Source organism: Leopardus geoffroyi, chromosome X, assembly GCF_018350155.1.
Source record: "Leopardus geoffroyi isolate Oge1 chromosome X, O.geoffroyi_Oge1_pat1.0, whole genome shotgun sequence".
NCBI lineage: Eukaryota > Metazoa > Chordata > Mammalia > Carnivora > Felidae > Leopardus > Leopardus geoffroyi.
Window position 1 is genome coordinate 13,789,990 of NC_059343.1, and position 21,045 is coordinate 13,811,034.

Sequence of the window (21,045 nt, forward strand, 5' to 3'; positions counted from 1 at the left end):
CTTAAATTCCCACAGGATTTCTTATACTCTGAGGAAACAGCAAAGTAAGCCACAATTCAATAGCACAGAACTGGATTTTCTTTTTTCTATTTGTGACATACAAAAGAAGTAGATGCCGACATTGATATATAAAGGGCCCTTATAAAGTAGTTAGGTGTTGCAATTGCACTACTAGGTATTTATCCAAAGGATATAGGAGCACTGATTCAAAGGGGCACATGCACCCTAATGTTTATAGCAGCACTCTCAACAACAGCCAGAGTACGGAAAGAGCCCAAATGTCCATTGACTGATGAATGAATAAAGAAGATACACACACACACACACACACACACACACACACACACACACACACACATACAGTGGATTATTACTCGGCGATGAGAAAGAATGAAATCTTGCCATTTGCAACAACATGGATGGAACTAGAGTGTATTATGCTAAGTGAAATAAATCGGAGAAAGACAAATATCATCTGATTTCACTCATATGTGGAATTTAAGATACAAAACAGCAAAACAGATGAACATAAAGGAAGGGAAGCAAAAATAATATAAAAACAGAGAGGGAGACAAACCGTAAAAGACTCTTAAATACAGAGAACAAACTGAGGGTCACTGGCAGGGTTTGCGTGGGGGGATGGGCTAAAGGGGTGAGGGGCATTATGGAGGACACTTGTTGGGATGAGCCCTGGGGGTTATATGTAAGTGATGCATCACTACATTCTATTCCTGAAATCATTATTGCACTATATGTTAACTAACTTGGATTTACGTTTTAAAAAAGAATATAAAAAAGTAGTTACATGTTATAACTCAATATCATGTCTAATTAAAATACTATTTTTACCTGGTTGATCCTTCTGTGTACAAGGAATTGGCCCAGGGGATTTTGCGAGCTACGAAGATGCATGCATGGGCAGACCTGTCAGTTAGTTCTAGGTTTTAGCCGCTCAGTTTGGCATCTATGGGAGAGCAAGACTGAGAAGGAAGAAAGGTCACACGGATTTCATGGATTGAATGAGATGGGATTGTCTGGTTTTGGTGGGAAAAACCAAAGCAGTTATTGTAGAGCTGACGACTTGCTCCAAGTGGAAACTCAGTCTGAGCATCTTTTCTTATCTTCCAAGTCACACAGTTCTCCTTTGTTGTCTTCGTTGTACGCGCTGCTCTGCACTTGTGGTGTGGACATAGTCTACAATATGCATTTCAGGTGTTTTAAAATTGAAAACAACAAATTGGCATGCAAGAGCTCAGCTTGGATTTATGTTGAATGCCAGTGGTTGGAAACATGGAAGCTTAGAATTGAAAGGATCATTTAGTTCAGTTCCTTCCCTCTAGGTATTTGAATATTTAACACCAAGGTGCTGAGTTTGGAGACGTTCTAAAAGATCTCTAGGAGTGGAGGACCTATAAACTCAGTTCAGGGTTTCTAGAGTCCAGACACTTGTGTTATTTGGTTCATTTCACATCCTAGCATACATTTTTCCCTCGATTAAGCCCAGTACTTCTTGTTTAGAAACACGAAACTATAACAAGACAGGTTCTGGGGCACAGGGAGTCCCCGTGGGCTGCGGGATACCAGTGAAGAAGTCGCCTTAGAGCTGGGCAATGAAAGAGTGGGGCAGAGTGGGGCAATGTCTTGCTTTTAAATCTGTAAGGGCTGGGGGCACCTGGGGGGCTCAGTCGGTTGACCTTCCAACTTCAGCTCAGGTCAGGATCTCACAGTTCATGGGTTTGAGTCCCTCATCAGGCTCTCTGCTGTCAGCGCAGAGCCTGCTTCGGTTCCTCTGTCCCCCTTTCTCTCTGCACCTCCCCCACTCGTGCTCTCTCTCTCAAAAATAAATAAACTTAAAAAAAATGTAGGGACTGTTATCAAACTACCTACCAATATAACGAAAGATAGATAAAGCTCCCCAGTGTGCCGGAGCTCCCGGTCTAGCTAGCGACCCGAGAATCATAGTCATTCAGATCATATGTGACTCCGGAAATCAACTATCTCGGCATTTCTATTTTTTTTTTTTAATATATTTTTTTTCAACGTTTATTTATTTTTGGGACAGAGAGAGACAGAGCATGAACGGGGGAGGGGCAGAGAGAGAGGGAGACACAGAATCGGAAACAGGCTCCAGGCTCTGAGCCATCAGCCCAGAGCCCGACGCGGGGCTCGAACTCACGGACCACGGACGCTTAACCGACTGCGCCACCCAGGCGCCCCAAACATCGGCATTTCTATTTTATGGACACTTCAATCCCTTTGAAAGTGGCATGCCATCTTTTCAATCCCATAAAGTGTTAAAAAGATCATTTGATCATTTTTTATATAGTAAATGATAAAAAAGAACGTGATTTTAAGCAAATACTGTTTAATTTTGGATTCACAAGTAATTAAAGTTATACTAAGAAACTCGTTTTAATCCAATTTTACTACTATTCACAATCTGTAAAAACACATTTTGACATTTTTGTACTTAACAAATGATGCATTGTGTTGACTTTAAATTGCTTATGTGAGAAAAATTAGAGTATGTCAACAAATTGATTTTAAATTCACGTATTGTATGTGGTCACAGACTGAATGTATATTTATGTTCAGGCGTCAAAAGAGACAAAAACTAGTTTCATGACACGGTGTTAATAATTCTTTCATTTTGTGCTTTTTGTATGTGACATATCTTGGGGTTTTAAAAAATAACCTGCAGTGGTATTTGGAGGTGGGGCCTTTGGGAGGTGATTAGGGTCAGATGAGGTCATGAGGGTGGGACCCCAGGATGGGATTAGTGTCTTTCCAAGCAGAGGAAGGCCTCTTCCTCTCTCCACCCTATGTGAGAAGGCAGCCTATCAGCCAGAGGGCTTTCACCAGAACCCCACCATGCTGGCGCCCTGGTCTCAGACTCCCAGCCTCCAGAACTGTACGCAATGAATGTCTGTTGTTTAAGCTCCCCTGTCCATAGTGTGTTGTTATGGCAGCCCGAGTGGACTAAGACATGGTATAGGAGGAAAGTTTTGGTGCTGTTAGGTAGGAGTATAACTATTCACAGTACGGATACTCTATTTCCCCCCAAAATGCAAATGCAGAATGGAGATAATCATCATGATACTTTGGCTTTTGCATTACTCTTTCAGGTACCACTAATATCCTGATGTGTGTGTACTATTTGGATCAGTTAAATACTGATCTAAAGGAGATGATCATTCCTCTTTTTTTTTTTTTTTTGCTTTTATGGAACCAACATGGTGACTAGCTATACTTCGTTGCGTGACGAACAGTGTTGAGTTATGAGCAGCGCCTCTAATTTCTACGGACTTTAATTCAAATGAGGAAGTGTTCGGATGGTTAGTTCAAAGGGGGGAAATGCAAAATTTATGTTCTTTATTAATGGGGAAAAACTGAGGCGGACAGTGCCTTGGGTCAGGTTCCCATTAGCAGAACGTAAGGTGGGGCGTGTTTGCCGCAGATGAGTTGGTGAGGGGGAGCTCTCAGGAGGAGCCTGTGAAGTGTGGGGGAAGAAGGGTGGGCCGGGGAAGGAGCTAAGCAAACGTGTGGATTCAGGAGAAGGCAGCCTCTCGGCCTGATCCCCTGGGGAGTTCTGGAGTGTGAATATGAGCACAGAGTGCATTCCGCACTGTTCCACTGAGTCACTGGCTATGGGCTGTGCTTCTGGGGGGACTTCAGCTCCCAGGTGGCTCCACTGAAATCCAGAGCAGTCAGCATTCCCAGCAGTGCGGGGCTCAGCGGCCCAGCCAGGTGAAGAATCTGGAAGGGAATCGACATCATCTACTACAGACGTCATTTCTTCGTCTTATTTGAAGTATGTAGACCCACTAGAACCATCTCGTGAATATATACACCGTCTGTTATGGAATTATGATTACTTAATAATGTTTAACTGCAAAGGAAGCCCCATGAGGGCAGGTCTTTGCTTTGTTCTGTTTAATTCACAGATGGTTCCTTGGTTGCTAGAACAGTCACAGGCACATAGTAGGTTTTTGTTGAATAACCTCTATGGAATGAATGAATGAGGAGGATCTGGAACCTGGGATTCTGAATTTTGGAGCATTGCTTTGTAAGGAATTGGCACCCCTGTAAGTCAGAAGAGCCTCCGACCACATCTGTGTACTAGCTGACCCAAATAGGGAGTTACTTTTCTCACAGTATAAGAAATTTGGAAGGGGAGGGAGTCCGGGTCTGGGCAGCACTCTGAGCTATCATTTGTACCCCAAGGGCATTACCCCCAAAGCATTACCCCTATGCATGAAGCTTTCATTCTCGTGTACGTGACAGTCACAGGACAGCCCTTCCATCTCAGCCCCGAGTCCATTCTCCAGGGCGGAAGGAGAGGGAGGAAGAATCAGGAAGGCCAGCACCTGTATTGGGGGGAAAAAAACCCCACATTCCTAGAAATCTCTAGCAGATGTCCACATAGATGCCTTTATCCAGAACTGCGTCATCCGGCCAAGCCTGAATGGGAGGGAATCTAGGATGGTGAGCAGATTGGCTGGTGTCAATGCCATCTGAAACGAAGTTGCAATTCTGTTAGCAAAGAAGAAAGGGACAGTGGGGAAGCAAATGACAGTTGCTGCCACTGTAGCAAAACTGCACAAGTCCCACGGGTGGTTAAAAATGAATGCCCTCTCTCAAGGGCAAATAAAGGCAAAATAAAATAAAAATGGAAAATAACTTGAAAAACTCCAATCTTTCCCCCCCCCCCCTTTTTCGCTTTCCCCAGCCTTTTATTATGACTTTCCTAGCAACTGGGGGTGAAGTTCTCCCCAAAGTCAGTAGGAAATCATTGAAACATGTTTCAAAATAAATACAAATGAGCCTGTAATCCAGGCACTTGCTTACCACTTTTTTTCTTTTAAAGTTTATTTATTTATTTTGAGAGAGAGACAGCGTGTGATCTGGGAAGGGGCAAAGAGAGAGAGAGAGAGGGAGAGAGAGATTCCCAAGCAGGTTCCGCCCTATGAGCGCTGTGAGTGCAGAGCCCGCCGTGGAGGTGGAACTCAGGTCCACCACCTGAGCCCAAACCAAGAGTCCGACGCTTAACCAACTGAGCTACCCAGGCGCCCCTGCCACTTTCTGTTGAAAGAATTCTTGGACAAGGGTTTATTTTCGTCTTAGTAGCTTGATATTTGATCTGTACACTAGTGAGTGTGTCGGACGGTCACTTTTAAAATTCTTTTCTCTTAAGTAGAAAACTCAGACTCCTGGAATGTTTCTGCTCGTGTTGCTGTTACCGTAGGAGACTCGTAGTGCCATCGTTCCTTACGGTGAGTCTTGTGTTCCTCCATGGAGAAGCTTTCATTATTTCCAGACTCTTATGGAACCATTATGAGGCCGTCGAGACAGGATGAGAAATAAAAATGTCTGCTTTGTGCACTGGGCTGTTATTCCTGGATCTTTACAGTTGAGGCGCAGAAAGAAAACACCTCCGAAAAAAAATAATTTAAGAGGCATGGCTGGTCGGTTGTCTCACGTTTGATCCCAGGAGGCCTGTAGTTCATGCGCAGATATGAGAAGGGTCACCAAGTAAATTTTGGTAACGTATTTTATTTAAAAATCTCCCGCTGACAAAATCACCTTTCCCACCAAGCGTCACCTCGGTGCACAATTTAAAGGCTGGCCTGTCCAGCAAAGTGCCTTGGAGCCATGAGCTCTGGATTTTCATTTAGAGTTGTTTCTCTGAGTGGTCATGCTGGGTTTGAATTAGCGTGTTGACCTCTTCGTGCCTTTGTGTTCCCCATTCATAAAAAAATTGGCTGTACTTTTTCGTCGTATTGATGTGGGGGCACAGAGTCAAATAACCTGACCCTGAAATACTTACCTCACACCACCGGCAGCATTTTCCAGGGCAAGACAGCATTTCTGCAAGTAGATTTGCTAGGTTGATCAGAAGAGTCTAACCGTGCCTTACAAAGAACCAGGCTTTCACCCACTCTTGCTAATTAGCTAGATATTATTATTTTTTGTTTGTTTGATCTAGTGTGTCTTATGCAATATCATATATTATTATCTCAGTGAGCTTCCTGTGGGGTTGCTAACTTGTTCTACACCCACGTAAAATACTTTATTCTCTGGTTTTCTTATTAGATTTACTAACATGTCATTGTACTATTACCATTTAACAGCCCAGGAAGAAGAAAGAACATGCTATTATACAACTCTTGGCAAAGCCCACATCAACGTAGGGAAATCATTAAGCTTCAGAAATTTTTTTTTACTTTTATTTTTTTATATGCAACTTACTTAACATACAGTATAGTCTTGGCTTTAGGAGTAGAACCCAGTGATTCATCTCTTACATATGACACCCAGTGCTCATCCCGACAAGTGTCCTCCTTAAAGCCCTTCACCCATTTAGCCCATCCCCCCACCCACTTCTCCTCCAGCAACCCTCAGTTTGTTCTCTGTATTTAAGAGTCTCTTATGGTTTGCCTCCCTCTCTGTTTTGATCTTATTTTTCCTTCCCTTCCCCTGTGTTCATCTGTTGTGTTTCTCATGTTCCACATGAGTGAAATCATATATCTGTCTTTCTCTGACTGACTTATTTCACTTAACGTAATATCCTCCATTTCCTTCCATGTTGTTGCAAATGGCAAAGTTTCATTCTTTTTCACCGCCGAGTAGTATTCCATTGTGTGTGTGTACCACATCTTCTTTATCCATTCATCAGTTGATGGACATTTGGGCTCTTTCCATAATTTGGCTATTGTTGATAGCACTGCTATAAACATTGGGGTGCATGTGCCGCTTCGAATTTTTGTATCCTTTGGATAAATTCCTAGTAGTGCAATTGCTGGGTTGTAGGGTCGTTCTATTTTTAATTTTTTGAGGAACCTCCATACTGTTTTCCAGAGTGTCTGCATCAGTTTGCATTCCCACCAATGGTGCAAAAGGGTTCCCCTTTTTCCGCATCCTCGCCAACATCTGTTGTTTCTTAAGTTGTTAATGTTAGCCATCCTGACCGTTGTGCGGTGGTATCTCATTGTGGTTTTTTTGATTTGTATTTCCCTGATGATGAGTGATGTTGAGCATTTTTCCATGTGTGTGTTTACCATCTGGATGGCTTCTTTGGAAAAGTGTCTGTTCATGTCTTTTGCCCATTTCTTCACTGGATTATTTGTTTTTTGGGTGTTGATTTCAGTAAGTTCTTTATAGATTTCGGATACCTACCCTTTATACAATATGTTATTTGCAAATACCTTCTCCTATTCTGTCGGTTGCCTTTTAGCTTTGTTGATTGTTTCCTTTGATGTGCAGAAGGATGAAAGACCTAAATGCGACACAGGAAACCATCAAAATCCTACGGGAGAAAACAGGCAGCAATCTCTTTGACCTTCGCCACAGCAACTTTTTACTTGACATGTCTGTGGAGGCAAGAGAAACAAAAGCAAAAATGAACTATTGGGACCTCAGGAAGTTTGCTTTTTTTTTTTTTTTAATGTTTATTTATTTTGAGAGAGAGCGGGGGAGGGGCAGAGAGGGCAAGAGAGTATCCCAAGCAGGCTCCTGCTGTCAGTGCAGAGACCAAGACCCACGGATGGACGCGAGGCTCAATCTCACGAACTGCAAGATCCTGACCCGAGCCCAAATCCAGAGTCCGATGCTCAACCGACTGAGCCACCCAGGCGCCTCGAGCTTCAGAAAGTTTTAACTTCCTTGTACCCAATTTCTTAGCATTCATCCAAGGTTTGTGTTCTTCCCTGAACCCCTCATCTGGATAAAGGAAGTAGAGGGGAAAAAGGGGAGCTGAGGAAGGGACAGAAATCAGGCTGAGCCACAGCCGCTTCCGGTGCCCGCACTTACATCAGTGATTCATCAAACTAATGGGGAGTTCTAATTTGGTGCTTTGCTCCCCTTAAGCCCTGTAATTGCGGTGTCTCTGAACCCAAAGGAAACACGTTGTGCTCTGCGTGCCCAGGCGCATAGCTTTTAAATCTTCATAACTCTGTAATTACTACAGCGCTTTCCTTCAAATCTGGCTCAATTTCACTTCCTTAATGAGCACTACAATCTTGATAAAGTTTGCAGTTTGCCGCCACTGCTGTTCACAAGGACTCAGTCCCAGACTGATAATGCGAGCTGTAGATGGCACTCCCTCAAGTTCCTCTCAAAAAGAGCTGATTTATTTCAGGACCACCACAGTCAAAAGCACTTCCTCTGGGTCAAGGCCAGCGCTGGGTGTTTTCGTCCTCGTCCTCGCAGAAGGGAGCTTGGAAAGCCAATCCTGAACAGTTCGAAAAAAGGGGAGGTGCTGGTGGGGGGAGCTTATGAGCCCTTGGGGAGTGGCTGTTTGGCTTTATTAGCGCCACGTGCTCTAGAGACGTGCTTCATTTTACCCAACTGAAGACTTTCCTTTATAGTAAATATATTAAAAGTCGACTTCCTCTTTGTAAACTCAGCCCTGCCAAAGAGTGAAAAATTACGAATCAGCTTTAAAGAAACAACACAATTTCCACATTCTTTCTCCTACCCACTGGTTTCTAGGATTTTTAAAAAAGACTTGTTGGAAGGGCCGTTTGATGATTCTAGTCAAAAGCACATCTCCTCTTGCAGCTGGCTGGAGGGGTTCTTAATTCTGGCCACTGTTTTCCTTTCAACCGTGTGCTCACGCTTGGTCTCAGCTTTAGTTGTTCCGTCCCTAAGCTGTAAGAACCTGCACTGAAGCTAGCGTTGCTTTTAGAATCCCTGTGTGCCCCCCAGACGGTGTTAATCGCTCTGGGATTCGGACTCGCACTTAATTCTTATCTCTATTATAGCTTGCTGGCCTTGTACTACCATTATTTGTTTACAAGTCTATTTACTCCACCCCTTGAGAGCGATGTTTATGTCTTCTTTCCTTTTATATCCCTGACAGCCAACAGAGGTCTGAGCACCCAGTAGATGTTTGCACTCAGTAAAGAGAGCTTCCAGTAAATGTTTGTTGCATAACCAGAAGAAAGAATCAGTGAATGAAACTTTCTTGTTTGCTATCACCATCTGCTTTAACTCTGTCGTTATTTTGATGTATTTGGAGTTCTGACTAGATCCAGATTTGGCATGTTTAAAATTATATTCAGTTGTAAAATGTGAGGCTACGGGTCTTGAAGATAAGAAAGAACTCAACATTTCTCCCATTGGAAACAATGTGAATAATCAACAGTTCTTTGCAGGGAAGATAAAAAAGCTGGTTCCAACAGTCTTTGGATTCATAGTCTTTGGCATTTTGGAAAAACCACTTAATGGCATCATTTTTTTTTCCTGCCCATGTTTCCCTGTCAGTAAAATACAGAGAGAAACCCTTGCCCTTCCTACCTGATGGACTAAATGAGGATTCTTGAGGAAGAAAAGCACAAACTGAAACAAAGGACAACCTTCAGTAGGGCCATGCGGTCTCCCCTCTAAAAACGATACACACGATAGTTGTCAATATTAATGTCCCTGTGCTTATGGCTTCATATTTTTATATATTAATGAATTCCTCCCCCTGGCGTTTCCTGGGGACATAGGTACACAAAGCCAAATTTAAGGTTCTTGAACCAGAAGAACTTGGGCTTTTGGGTTTCAAAAACGAAGCCCTGAAGGCTTTGGACACAGTGTCTCTGCTGTGAACCATAGCTCTGGGAGAATGCGTGCTCCTTCGGACAAGGGGGCCGACCCCACGGGCTGCTGGCTTCCTCCCGGGAACCAGGAAAGCCAGAGGAATCACGGAGTTGGTCAGTGTCAGAGATCAGAAGCTAACATAAAACTTGGGAGGACCTCCTGGGGATCGTGGAATGGTGGCCTCCTGGCGCGGGCAAGAGAGGAGCCAGCAAAGTCTTCCGCAGCCCTTCTGTTGACTCTGCGGATGCCTCCTTCCCACATGTTTCGTGCCTCTCTCATCTTTCGCTTTTATCTTGCCCTACAGTTGTTTTTGTGTGCCATAACTATATTTGCGGGTGCAGTTCCAGTATAGGATAGCCATGAGCTCCAAAAGGGTTTCCGCTTGAATGTGAGCCACATGACTCCCCAGTAGTTTCCCGGGGAACTATTGGGGAGTCATACGGTGCAAATGGCAACCTTTCCCTCCTCCTCCAGCCATCAGCTGCCCACTCGTGAGTCCGCTCTTCGTCCTTCGGCAAGTACAGCGCACCTCCATGATAAGAAATTTGAACATTACATTTTAAGGACAAACCGTGTTCATTTACTTTCAAGTTGTTGCTTTTTCCTTATGTAAACCTGACATATTTTTCTATCTGTGAAGTGGTTTGGGTAACAGGTTGGGATGGAATGCTCGTAATTTTTCCCAATAAAATTAATGAAAACGCTTTTTATTTAACAGCTTTTTACTTAGTGGCAGGGCTTTTAGGAGTGAATTAAAATGATTAGGTGCGGAATAGGTGCAATTGGGTGGAAGAAGGGAGACTCCAGTCACTATAATTACATGATTATGCTAACAAGCTCATGTATCTCCTGGAATTTCCTGGACAAAAGAAATATTTTTCAAGTATAAATAATGATGGTGCAGCATCAGGGCTGGGATATTTGAAACAGAACAGACATTTTTGGTGAAGAACCTCTCAGGAATCTGTTTTGTTGCTTGCGAGGCTCTAGAGGAACCTGACTATTGGCCCTGGTTCCTACCGGGCTGCAGCGGGCAGGGGCAGAACTGTGGGGCATCGTGACGTGGACGGGGGATTTCATTCATTTTACCATGGCGCTAGGTCTATGCTGACTGAACATTAGCATCTGTGGGGAAATCGTCCTGGCCTTTGAGCCGCATGAGTTTGACTGCCGGGGAACAGGCCATGGGGTCATTTTCAAATGCTGCCTTTCCGTTCCATTTTGGCTACAAGCTCATGGGGGTAAAGATGTACGCATGGTGGGGGGGGGGCGCATGATCAAGAGAGGTTTTTTGTGGGAAAGGTCAGAGTAAAATGGTGCAATTGGGGATTTGAATAAGAAAGGCACAGCTCCTGTGGAAAACTCATCAGCATTAAGTACATTCATACGTGGCACCTGGGTGGCTCAGTTGGTTAAGCATCTGACTGTTGATTCCAGCTCAGGTCGTGATGTCATGATTCATGAGACTGAACGCTGGGTTGGGCTGTGCACTGACAGCGGAGCCTGCTTGCGATTCTCTCTCTCTGTCTCTCTCTCTGCCCCTCCCCCGCTTGTGTGGGCACTCTCTCTCTAAATAAATAAACATAAAAAAGAATATTCATACATCTCATCATGATTACATGTGGTTGCTACGCTTTTATTGATTTCAGTATTTCAGTTCTATACATTAGGAACCAAACTGAAGACTGTGTGTGGGGGCGGCTGGGGGGTGGTAAGCCACATAGGGAAGGGGTACAGTGAGGCCAGGGGGTTGTCTTAAAGCTGTGCTTTTTAAAAAAAAAAATGTTTATTTTTGAGAGAGAGAGAGAAAGAGAGAAAGCAGAGGAGGGCAGAGAGAGACGGGGACAGAGGATCCAAAGCAGGCTTTCCGCTGTCAGCAGAGCCCCATGCGGGGCTCAAACTCAGGAACCTGGAAATCATGACCTGAGCTGAAGTCCGAGGCTTAATTGACTGGGCCACCCAGGTGTGCCCCTTAAAGCTGTGCTTGCAAAGCTAACACCTAGTGTCTATTTAGGTGGCGTTACAGATGTATAACAATCACCTTTCTAGAGGCGATTTTATTCGTACCTTACAGCGGACTGAGAGGGAAGGAGCTCAAAAGCCATAATCAAAGCTTTTACTTTTGAACCAAATGGCTTTGCCAGCACATGACCAGGAGCCCAGGAGATTACAAAGAGAGTTTTCCTTTTCGCATGGTTGAACTGTGCTTTGAATTCATTTTGAAATCTTGACTTCGGTCTATGCTGACCACTTTGGGGCAGACACCAACATCCCTAGCCTGTTCTTGAACTTAACTGCCCCCTGGAATCCTCCCGGCTCCGGGGCCTGGAGGAGGACTCCTCCTCCCCTCTTCTTCAGTCTCCTGTGGCAGTGGGCAGGGGCCCTGGGGTCTGGGGCAGGAACTCAACAATGTCCAGAAGCTCCCCTTAGGAGTATCAGCCCCACACCACTCACTGCTTACATCAGGGCTCATCTGGGCCCACTCCCCTGGCCCCCTGAAGCTATTAATAGGGCAGCGCAGGGCGAGGGGGAGTGAGAGGCAGGGCAGACTTGCCACAGGCTTGCTAACTGGATGCCTTTAAAACCCCTCATTGTTCTTTATGCCTCCATTTGTTTAGGGAGGCGTGTGTGGCTTGGCCACCTAGCAGAACGCATGTTCAGAATTTTGAACATATTAACAAGTAAAGCTAAATTTGAAAACAACCAGCTCTAAGCTTTTTAGATTCGCGAGATTAAAAAAAAAGAAACTCCTAAAACACCCTTTTCCAAAAATGTTTTCTTTCTTTCACTGTTTGCTTGGAAACAAAATCAAATTTGCAGTTGCAGGAAATGTACGATGACCCCAATGCCCTTTACTTAGACACGTTATTTTGCCATATTCTTTTCTTTGTACATGGACATTATTGTTATCATTATTCTTGCTGTTGTTACTGAGCCATTTGTGTATACCTTGCAGACATCACGGCTCTTTGCCCCCAAATTCCCACCCTGGATCTTTTACAAACGAGGACATTCCCTTGCCTTTTTTTTTTTTTTTTTTTTTTTTGTAAAATAAGAGAAGGGTCTGTTGAAGCCTTTATAACCAAAGTGTGGGCCGGTCCAAAGTGCTGACTGTGGGGCCCTGTGCAGGCTCCCACTAAAGGCAGGGAGAGAGGAGGCACCAGGGCAGGACTGGAGGACTTTATTGTTGCCATAAAACATATTTTTTCCATGTTCTCTTTAGACACATGAAATGAAGGCTGCATTCCCAAGATCTGGCTTGTGGCTTTAGAATAAAAAAAAAATATTTTTACAGTATTCTTTTTGGAGGGATGAAAGCATGTGTTTTATTAACATTTCCCAAACTCTTTTTTTAGGTTTTAGGCTGACAGCATCCAGCCTGCAGCCCGCTGCAATCGAAATACATGCATTTTTAGAAATTATACCTTTCAGTTAGCTGAAGGGGAAAACTTTCTTCTGGGAATCATCATCTCGCCGATAAAGAACTCTAAAATCCCTGTGTGTGATCAGCACAGTAGGGTAACGCGCAGGTGATCCGGCTTATCTCACCTAACGTGTCAATGAGTTTTGCAAGCAGTTTTCTGGGGCTTTCGCTCATTGGTGGTTTGGGCCTCATTCATGATATTCTTTAGAGACCTGGCCCAGCGCAGGCGGCGGGAGAGTTGCCTGGGAAGAGGTATAGACCGCACCCTGGCCACTCTGGGAAGCGCCCGAGCCCCATTACCTCCCAGCCCATCTGTCTCACTGCGCTCACGGAGCCCGGGGCTCTCCGAGGGGCAGCCCAGTTTTTCCTGCTAAGAACCCAAAGGACTTGCTTCAGAGCTGGAATTCGGCGAAGCAACTTGCTCCAACACGCCAAATCTGCCGCATCCCCAGTACCCCACCCTCCGGCTTCTGCGCTCGCTACCCACAACCCCAGCCTCAATTTGAGGACTCCCCGCCCCCACCACGCTGAGAGTCTCTATCCTAACCCCTTGGGGTGCGAGGAAGTGTCTGCGCGTCGGAGCGCGCCAGGCGCGGCGAGGCCACCAGTGACTCCCAGCGGCCGCACAGGGCGCTGCGCCCCCCTCGCCCCGGCCTCCCTCCGCCCTGCGTCCGCCCCGCCGCCCCCGCGCCGCCTCCTGCGCCCGGGCTGGAGGCGGATTCCTCTCTCCGGGTTTTCAAAGCGCCTTTCCGAAACCTCCTCCCCGCCCGCCCAGAGAGGGAGTGAGATCCCGGGCGCAGTCGCTCCCCGGGGCGGCCGAGGGGCGCGCGGGGAGAGGCCTGCGCCGGGGTACTTTCAAACTGAGGCGCGCGCACACACTCACACCGAGACACGCGCGCACACACACACACTCAGACAGACACACGCGCACGCACACACACACATACACACACACACACATACACGCCCATTTATATAGGCGGTGGCGGCGGCAGCGGCCGGGGCGGCGGCAGCGGCGGCGGCGAGGCAGGAATGATGGAGCTGAGCCAGCCGACCGGGGTTGGAAGCAAGTGAGGAGAGCCCAGGCGCACCCCCCGGATTTCCGTGCCCGGCTCTTGTCATCCTACCCAGGGAACGGTGCGCCCGGAGGAGGACCAGGTGGACTGATTTGCTAGAGGGGCGGGGAAGAGGAGGAGACCAGGTGAACGGAGGAGCCCCCGCGTACCCGGACCGCCCGGTCGCGCCTTTGCCCGACTCCCGCTCCCTCTCCGCCCAGGTGGGCGCGCCCGGTTACCCGCTCGCCAGGGGCTCTTTGAAGAGACCAGAAAGTCGCGGCCCGGCTTCGCGGGATGCCTTTCGCCAAGAGGATCGTGGAGCCGCAATGGCTGTGCCGGCAGCGGCGCCCGGCGCCCGGCCCGGCGGAGGACGCGAACGGAGGCAGCGCCGAGCCGCCGCCGCCCCTGCAGCCGCCCGGCCGACGGGACGAGGCCGTGGCGCCCGGGCCGGAGGAACCTCCCCGTGTGCCCCCCGCGCCACCCGGGCCGCCGCCGCCCGCCCCGACCGACCAGGCGCAGCCGCCGCACGGAGAGGCGCCAGCAGCGGGCGAGGAGAGCGCGGCGGGGGTCGCGGAGGCGGCGGCCGCGGCCGCGGCGGGCGAGGCGTCCTCGGCGGCGGCCGCGGCCGTGCTGCTCATGCTGGACCTGTGCGCAGTCAGCAACGCCGCGCTGGCCCGCGTCCTCCGGCAGCTCTCGGACGTGGCCCGGCACGCGTGCAGCCTCTTCCAGGAGCTTGAGAGCGACATCCAGCTGACCCACCGCCGCGTCTGGGCGCTGCAGGGCAAGCTCGGTGGCGTGCAGCGCGTCCTCGGCACGCTGGACCCCAAGCAGGAGGCAGTCCGTGAGTACCCGCGCCGTCCGCCCCTCCGCTCCGGCGCCGCACCCTCGCGCCCTCCCCGGTCACCGCAATCCTGGCGCCGCGGCTGCTGCAGCTTGCACCTTACTGTCCCTTCCCCACCCTCCCCTCCTCCGGGACCCACCCCAGCCCTCCTCTGGCTGGGAGTTCGGGCTGGGCTGGAGACAGGGATGCAGTCGCGGCGGGGAGAAAGTTAAAGGGGCGGCCTCGGAACTCGCGGGCAGACGCGGGCCGAGAGGGAGCGTGTATGGGGACCCGGGAGGTAGGGGGGGTCTGTCATTCATCTCCGGAGCTCATCTACCCCGTCCCTCCCCGGGGCGGCGGGGGATTGGTGCAACTTTTGTGGTTTCCAGCCTCCCAGCCCCGAGCCCTATGTAGTACCCCCCATGCGTGTTTGGGGGGGCTCGAGGGGTAGCGAGTGTCCTTTTAGGGCTTCTGCCACGCCGTAGGGGTTTTGTCACTCTTACTGTCACCACAGGGTCTGCGCCTAGCCCCGAACTTGTGCCTTGAGCTGGGGTGCGACGCAGCGCGGCGCAGCACTCCTCGCAAGTGAACTCCAAAGCCTCTGCTCCAGCCTTGTGGCCCGGAGGGGCCGCGGGGAAGGGCGTGGAGGGAGGAGTGGCCCGGGCCCTGGAGAGATCCATGAGCTCCCTGGGCATCTTTTCGGCACCCGCCAGCGCAGGGTTCCTACTAAATGGCTCTGTGTGCCATCTGCCTTCGGAGCATCCCGGAGGCGTGTCCCCGTTCCCGCCCCCCCCCCCCCCGCCACTCCTCCACCGCGTCCTGTCACCCAAATCCACCCGCGTGTGGAAGACCCTTGGGCATCTTTGCTGCCCTTTAACTTCACTCTTGCGACACACTAGGGCTCCCACTTAATGTCATTCTGTGTCATCTGCCCTCCCAGAGGCGCTCCGGAGGGTCCGTTGGCGCACGGTCGGTCAAATCAGGCGGCGGCAGAATCCTTTAGGAACGAACCGACGGTGGGCGGGGGCACTAGGCCCGCGCGCCGGTCCTTTGGCGCCTAGTCCGGCTGCGACGCTCGCGGCGAAGGTGATGTCAGCGGCTCTCACTTACATAAGAAGGTTCCCCCGTTGCTGCAGCAGCTGCGCCCGAGCGCGGTGGCCTCGAAGCGCGCGGGGCGGGGGCGCTGTCGCGGCATCCTTCCTCGGGGATTTCCGGGCACCTCTGCCCTGCCACCCAGCCCTGCGTCCTCGCCGACGCTCCCCACTGGCGCACCCCCCCCTCCCGCAACAAAAACCCCATTGCGCCGCGCCCCGGGAATTCGCTGCTTTTCTGCAATAACAATAATAATAATAAGCCTAATGAATAAATGATGTGCGCGATCGGTTTTCGAAGCTATAAAAGACCCAGAGTTGGGTTAATGACTGGTTGTTTAAAAGGGCAATTCCGGGATGAGTTCTGGAAAGAATTAGGATTGCCGTAGGCCAAGTCATATTTTACTTCTGGGACTTGAAATGAGCGCTTTAATCCTGCCTCCTTTTTTACCCCAAACCACACAGCAGGGACAAGCCCTTCACTTTCTACAGCGCTGATATCTGGGGAGTGCGGTTGGGGTGAGTGGTGAGTTCACTTCAAAAGAACTGGAGGGAAGTTTTGCAGACCGTTGAGTGGTGCATACATTTCTGTGTGTGTGTGGAGGGGGCACATGGCTCCTTAAATTAGATTTCACACAAGTGAAACGCAGTGCTGGGGCAGAATGTGCCCCCTTCTCCCCTCTTTCTTTAGAGACAGTAGTGGGCAGTTATGTATCTGGAATTTAACACAGTCCTTCCAGGTTCTTTTACAGGAGTACTCTTTATATGTATTTATACATGGCTAGATAAATAAAGATGGGGCTAATTACTACCCAGGGATGGGCTTAAAATCCATCATTTTTTAATTTTTCTAAAACATTGTGTCCACAATCTGTGTCCAGATCTCTCTCTTCTTTTGTCCATGTACACTTAGGATGGCATTGTTGTCGTCTGGTGTCATAGAAAACCTAACCTTTGGAAGGAAAGACACAACGTTCTGTGTTTTTGGGTGGGCTTCCTAGCATGCAGACCCAGAGATAAGGATTTCTGTGCAAGTAGTTTCTTTGAGAGCAGATTCCTGGAAGCACAAGGGGGGCGTGGAGAGGTGAGACAGGGAAGGGAGGAAAGTTCATGCATGTTTTGAGTTGGTTACCACTGTGGGCAACTGGGATTCAATCCAGCACCCCCCTCACAAGTGTTCTGCTGAGGGGTGAGGAAGCTTCAGTACTTACGCACCAACTTCTACCCCTCAACCGATGGAAAGTAACACTTGGAGCACGAACTCCCTGGCTCCTGGCGCCGGCTCCGTGTGTGTGCTCTGCAGGCTCCTGGGCCAGGTAGACAGTTGCACAAAGCCTGTGTTGTGTACAGGAATGTCTGCGGGGGTCCTCTGGGGAGGGCACAGGGGCTGTGGGTGGACTACCACTGGCATCTACTCTGTGATGCATCTCCCTTCAGCATTGTTCAAGGCCTAAGGGAGTTTCAAAGGGAGAGGAAGCCTAAAAATAACCCCTGCTTCCTTTTCTCCACATTTGAAGGGGTCTGGGTACCTCCATACCCCCTGGATGGCCTTCCCGCCCTGAACACCATCCCTATGTCGTCTGCAGGCTGCTTTATCCACGGACAGCTGCTTTCTGTTGCCCTGAGCCAGGCTGGGGTGGTTTTTGCAGGGTGACCCGATCTGGCATATACTTAAGTGAAGTCACTCTGGAGGCAAGTCTGGAGGCGGCTGGACCAGTTAGACAGGGTGACTGGTGATGGTGGTCAGGACTTGAGAGGTACCTATAGAGATTGTGAAAGGTGGTAGGATTCTGAATTCATGTTGGAAATACAATTGACAGGATTTATTAATTGGATTGGGTACCAGAGAGGAGAGGAAAAAAAATTATTATGGACGACTCCTAGATTTTTTTTTGCTCTTAAACAACTTGTAGAAGGGGGTACTATTTCCAGGAATGGGTAAGGCTAATTAATGGAGGAGTGGATATTTTAGTGTGTGTGTGTGTGTGTGTGTGTGTGTGTGTGTGTGTGGCACCAATAGTTTTGTATTTTTGCCATGTACGGGTAGAGATGGCTGGCAGGCTGCTGAGCTGGTGTGTGTGGGGGGGGGGGGATGGGGTGCTCCTACATGATTACAGCGGGTTTTTCTCAGTGTGGTGCATGGTGGGGTCATCAGCCGAGATGGTGTCAGTGATGTGAGGAGAGAAGGCAGGGTGTTAATGTTGTCTCAGGGAGGGAACACGGAGGCAGTAAGGAAGCAGAATTACCTGGCTGTGTTGAGAGCCTGCTGAGATTTATGGTCGTAAACTTGAAGTAAGTCCATCTTTTCAGTCACTAAAACCTGAGACTTTGGAATTACTTCACGAGCCTCGACCCCCAGCCATTCATCCTTAGACATTTTAATATCGTTGGCGTTTTGGTTGCTGTTGATTGTATTTAGTTACTGAGTTTTAAAGTAGGTTTTGTAGTGAAGCTTAACATTCTCATAGAAAAGTGCAGAGACCGTAAGTGTGCAGTTTGGTTAATTTTCGCAAAGTGAACAACTCATGTAACCGTCACCCAGATCAAGAAATAAAACATGGCCGTATCCTGAAACAACCTCCCTTTACCAGTCACTGTCCCCCACTCCAAAGGTAACCACTATTCTGACTTCTACCCCCATCAGTTAGATTGTTTTGGTTTTGAACTTTATGTAAGTGGAGTCACATAGTATATACTTTTTGTGTCTAGCACTGTTCCCCCAACATTATGTTTGTAAGATTTCTTCCATGTTGTTACATATACAGTAGATGGTTCATTCTTGTTGCTGAAAAACATTCCGCTGCATGCATGTTCCTCTATTTGTTGACCCATTCTCCTGATGATGGACATTTTGGTTGTTTCTAGTTTAGGGCTATTGCCACAAACATTTTTCTGCATGTGTTTTGATGACCTAATATATCCCCAACTGTTTGATATATATCTAAGAGTGGAATTGCTGGAGCACAGGGGATGTATATGTTTGGCTTTGGTAGCTACTGCCTACCGTTTTCTAAACTGGTTATACCAATTTGTACTCCCAGAAGTATGTGAAAGTTCCAGTTGCTCCGCATCCTCACCAACACTGGTACTGTGTTTTTAATTGTAGCTACACTGGTGGGTTAGAATAGTAAAGATCTCATTGTGGTTTTAATTTGCATTTCTCTGGTGGCTTGTGAGATTGAGCACCTTTTCGTGTATATTTTTGACCCTTTGGATATGCTGTTTTGTTACCTGTTCATGGCCTTTGCTCATTTTTCAGTAAGATTTCTTGTGCCTTTTAAAATTGTCTTGTAGATGTTCTTTTTTTTTTTTTTTTTAATTTTTTTTTCAACGTTTATTTATTTTTGGGACAGAGAGAGACAGAGTATGAACGGGGGAGGGGCAGAGAGAGAGGGAGACACAGAATCGGAAACAGGCTCCAGGCTCTGAGCCATCAGCCCAGAACCTGACGCGGGGCTCGAACTCACGGACCGTGAGATCGTGACCTGGCTGAAGTCGGACGCTTAACCGACTGCGCCACCCAGGCGCCCCTAGATGTTCTTTATATATTGTGGATATATGTCATTTGTGAGCTCTAGGTGTTGCAAATACCTTCTCTAACTCTGTGGCTTGCCTTTTTACTCTCCGAGTGTTATCTTTTGGTGAGCAGAAATTCTTATTTTTTTGTAGTTCAGTTTATCAATCTTTTTCCTTATGGCTAGTGTTTTTTGTGTTCTGTTCTGTTTGTTCTTAAAATCTTTGCCGACCCCAAGGTCATAAAGATATTCTTCTGTGTTATAGAAGTTTTTTGTTTTGCCTTTGTCATTTACAGTCATGAGTCATAGGGCGTTGATAGTTGCAAATGGTGTGAGGTAGGGGGTCAAGATTAATTTTTTCCATATCGATGCACAATTAATCCATTGCCACTTAATGAAAAGACTGTCATTTCTCCGTTGCACCGAAGTGACACTTCTGTCATCTAGCGAGTGGATTGATTTTATTTTGTAGCTAGCATTTATTCAGTTGTGCTCTATGTCAGGCCTTGTGCTAGTCATATGAATTACTTATTCAGTCCTCACAATAACTCTGTGAGAGAGCTACTGTTAGTTTCCCACTTTACTGACGATTAGCAACTTGCTCCAGGTAGCAACAGCTAGAAAATGCTGGAGCCTTGAATTAGGATCCAGGGCTGAGTCCACAAGCTATGCCCCCAAGCACTAGACTTTTCTCCCATGCACTGCCACACAAATCCAGGGGAATTACTATATTAAAATCAAGGCCCTTCTCAATATGCTTCTGTCCACTTGACAAGCTTCATCTCTTGCCCTTCTACCCATTGTCCCTCTCTGTCTTCTCCATCTATTACCCTAATCCAGTCGTACTGAGCTCTTGGGCATTCCCCAACTTGCCAGGCTTTCTCATTCTTCATGCCTATGTGTATACTACTCTTTGCTTCTGGAACATTTCACTGGCTGATTCCTACTCATTCTTTGATACTCAGCCAACACAGCATCTCCTCCGTGAAGTGGAACCCAGTTCCTTGCCAACCACCTCCCCACCTACAAGTTTTCTAGAACTCTGTGCTAACTTTTAGCTTTTCTCATTCCAAACAGCCTCCAGTGTTGGCACTCTGTCTGTATTCCTCCAGCCCTCACCTCACATGCTGAAGGCTGCTTATGGTAAACTCCTGACTCTGCCTGGGGCTTTTTTCCCTGGCTAATGGACCACGGTTGGTCTTGAATGTAGGGGAAGCCAGAAGTGGCGGTGAGTTAAATGCTCCTGAAGCAGCGCTCAACCATTGATGGATGGGGCATTGGTGGACAAATGCCTCAGCTTCCTTGAATGTTATACGCCATCTCTCAGGGCACCCCAGTAGGATTGAGCTCTAGGTGCCCACCGTGCTGACTTGTTTGATAATGCACTGTGTATTCTCGGCCTCCCTTTCTCCATCTCACTGTCTCATTCCCCTGTGGGTGGTTCTTGGGGTTGCTTTCCACATAAACTACTTGAACTTGTATTTGCACTCATAGGGTCTGGGGGAACCTGGACCAAAACAATCTGTTTAATTTTTAAACTGTGAGGGCAGAGACA

The 21,045-nt window shown here is 47.9% G+C and overlaps 1 protein-coding gene across 2 annotated transcripts in view; it reads left to right on the forward strand.

The window, feature by feature from the left end:
- The first annotated feature begins 13,752 nt into the window (after positions 1–13,752).
- NHS (NHS actin remodeling regulator) overlaps positions 13,753–21,045 on the forward strand; it is a 342,634-nt gene continuing 335,341 nt past the window's right edge. For both annotated transcript variants that reach the window (XM_045471842.1, XM_045471843.1), the window contains exon 1: positions 13,753–14,905. In XM_045471842.1, coding sequence (XP_045327798.1) covers positions 14,359–14,905 — 547 coding nt within the window. In that variant the 5' untranslated portion in view covers positions 13,753–14,358. The remainder of the gene's footprint in view (positions 14,906–21,045) is intronic.